Source organism: Plectropomus leopardus, unplaced genomic scaffold (assembly GCF_008729295.1).
Source record: "Plectropomus leopardus isolate mb unplaced genomic scaffold, YSFRI_Pleo_2.0 unplaced_scaffold20131, whole genome shotgun sequence".
NCBI classification, from domain to species: domain Eukaryota; kingdom Metazoa; phylum Chordata; class Actinopteri; order Perciformes; family Serranidae; genus Plectropomus; species Plectropomus leopardus.
In genome coordinates, this window is record NW_024621753.1 from 1 (window position 1) to 3347 (window position 3347).

General features: G+C 37.8%; 1 protein-coding gene across 1 annotated transcript; it reads left to right on the forward strand.

The window, feature by feature from the left end:
• Nucleotides 1–700: 700 nt before the first annotated feature.
• Nucleotides 701–3293, forward strand: LOC121965467 (protein disulfide isomerase Creld1-like; the record flags this gene model as incomplete). Its single annotated transcript, XM_042515611.1, has 4 exons — nucleotides 701–902; nucleotides 995–1078; nucleotides 2929–3024; nucleotides 3153–3293. Coding segments are annotated over exons 1-4 (523 nt in total), but the record flags the coding sequence as incomplete, so codon positions are not given.
• Between the last annotated feature and the right edge of the window lie 54 nt (nucleotides 3294–3347).

Genomic DNA, 3347 nt, shown 5'->3' on the forward strand with positions numbered 1-3347 from the left:
TCACACTTTTTTGTGTGAAATTACTATATTTCCCTATGCAGCACAGGGTATTTTGAGGGGGGGATAAAATGGTTTCTGACTTCTGCCATTTGAGTAAACATTAAGTTAATTACTTCACAGTGGGTCTTATTCAATAAGGGAAAGCCTTTGTCTTGTTTTTGTCTACTTTTTGTTGATTTGTCACAAGGCAGGAACTATAAACAATACTGTCCTAACTGTCCCAGGGAGAGCAGACACACTTTGGGCTCCTGTGCTGACAGAAATTCAGACAGTTAGCACGAACTGATAGACCAGAATATGACTTTTATGTACGGTATAACTAAAAACAGTATGGGGGTAGAAAAATGACAAGAGAACCAAAAAAGTTTTTGTTAGATGTCATTGTCACAGTCCCAGCTGTTCCCTTGTTCCAACCAACCTCGCTGCCCCCTACTTGAGTAAATGTACTTAGTTACTTTCCAAACCTAGTTCCATAAAGTAGTGCCTCTGAAACTTTGTGCCTTGATCACCAGAATAATCAGCAGCTTATTATTCAAAAATTACGGGATATAAACTAAACTATATTTTGGGATCATCCCAAAAGTGAAGCTTTTTTTATCCCTCATATACTTCATTTTGCCAGAAATCTGTTCCTAGTTTTTTTTATGATCTCAACTTCCAAACATCTATAAACAAACCTGGATGTGACATTTTGGACAAGATGAACAGCTTTTTTCTTGTGGACCTGATGGGACAGATGGGAGTCGGGACATTTCACAGGAGCTCGCTGCAGGCTGCGTGGCTGTGTTGTCTTTTGGCTGCCCAGGTGCACAGCTGTCCAGATGCCTGCACAAAGTGTTCCCAAAACAACCAGTGTGAGGAGTGCAGAGCAGGATGGATGCTTCATAACAACACCTGTGTAGGTACTGATTACAGAGCTTACAATCACATGCATGAACAGAAAAAGACAAGCGAACTAATGCTCTAAATGTTTATATGTTCTGGTCTGTTTTAGATGTTGATGAGTGCGACACTGAACTGGGCGTCTGTCCTGCAAACAGCTACTGCTTCAACACAGACGGCTCCTTTCAGTGCAGAGGTCAGTGGTGAAAACTGGTGTTAAAGACATAATTTATGTGTAGCAGTAGGAATTAAATAAAAGGGAAAATAGCTAAGCATAAAGGTGTCAGAAAAAAGTGAAAAATACCAATTATTAGGTTTTAGACTTTTGTTTCAGTTCAAAATGAGGGCCCACATGCAGGCTGGTGGTTTTAACAATAGGCGAGCTTTAACCCTTTGAAACCTGTATCAACATCTAGTTTTCCTGTGCTGCATTCATAAGCATTTCACAAGCAAATAAAGTTTCAAATCTACTCTGTTTGATTTCTTTTCAAAACATGTTGAAAAAGACAGTAAGCAAGAAACTGACAAATATGAAAGGAAAATAATTGTTATATTAGGTATGCAGCTATTGATATTGCTACTGCAGCTATCCAGTATTCTATCAGTTATTATAGCAATTAATCAAGTAATTGGATAAGACATATAAATGCTCAGCATATTTTTATGACATTACTGTCACTTTATTTAAGAGCATTATAATATAAAAAGGGGAAATTTGACAGGTCTCTTAAATGAACAATTAATTGGTTTCCTTTTTTAAAAAGTCAACATTTTTATTGCTTAAATTGCAATAATATGTCTGCAGTGTGCACTAAAACAGGTAACAAATTATTCATCTGCAGCTGAAGAAAAAAAAACCAGCCCTGACAAACATTAACTTCGTTGAATATGTGTCTACACCTTCTGATTCTACTCACTGCAAATAAATTAAAATGTGTCTACCTGCTGTATTGGATTTTAATTCCATTTTAGGACCCAATAAAATGTATCAGGCGACCTGAGTATATATTCCTTCAGTTTTCTAGCACTTTTATGCAGGTCATTTCATTGTCCTGTAAATTTGTACTTTTTTGGCAATTTTTTGGGTCATTTCTTGTTAAGTTGCTCACTGCCTTCTTCCCTTGTTTTTGAAAGAAATCAAGCCAGTTTGTATAGGTTTAATTGGGTTAATGCAACTGAAAAAAAAACATATCCAAAACAGGTAGGCGTAACTCAAAATCCAAAATAAAGAAGAACCAAAACTAAACTGAAAACAAACCAGGATGTCATGATGAACAAAGGGATAAATCCATCCAGGAACATGGGAAACGGAGCAGGGAACCACACCATGAATACAGTGATGAACACAGACAAACTGACAAAAGACAAGTGGAGAGACACAGGTATACACACAGAAAACTAATCACAAGAACAAGACACAGCTGGAGAGGACACGGCCAAAAAGAGGGACAACAAGGGTGTGGTAGAGAACACCGAGACGAGACTAATACAGAGCAGGTGTGTCAGAAAAACAGGTGGAAAACACACAAAGTAAATGTATTTCAGGGGAATGTATTAAAGTATGCGTGCACAAAGATTTAAGTATATTTCATTAAAAATTTTAAATAGAGAAAAAAGCAACAATTACAATTACAATTTGATACATACAGTTAATAGTATAAGTACAGTACTTGAGTGAATATATTTAGTTACATTCCAGCTCTGGTCTGCACAGAGACACACAGTAATTTTGATTAAATGATATTCATGCAATTTTTAAACATTCCTCAAACATAAAACTTATTTTTGTGTGTGTGTGTGTGTTGGGCAATAATTTGTAGCCTGTGAAAGTGAGGCATTTTTCTCTTATTGTGGTCTCAACAACTCGAAAAATACTCTCTTAATTAAGAGAGGAGAAAAATAAGGAAACATTGGTGAACCCAAAAAACAATCACTGGTTACTAACAAAAGAAGAACAACTTGTGGACACAAGCAAAAATAAGAGAAACTTTGCTTGTGGCCTATTGTATCGTAAAAAAAGAAATTAAATGGTGACTCCTTCCTCAGACTGTGACTCGGCCTGTGCGGGCTGTATGGGTAGTGGACCAGCACGCTGCAGGAAATGTGCCTCTGGGTACACACTGACGGGGTCCAAGTGTTTGGGTAATCAAAGCTAATTTTTAACAGAATTATCTCATCAGCATACATTCATGAAATGCTCTTAAGGAGCTGCAGCAGTCTATAAGTCTCTGATGAGATGAGATCATACACTTGTTTTTATTCATCCTCAGATATAGATGAATGCAGTGACAGAGTACTCGCCTGTCATGGTCTGGATGAGATTTGTACTAACACAGAGGGCTCTTTCCGCTGCGACTGCGCTGAAGGATTCATCCATAAGGACGGTGTCTGTGTAAAGAAGCAGCAGCCTCGTGAGCCCACACACACACACACACACACACACACACACACACACACACACACAC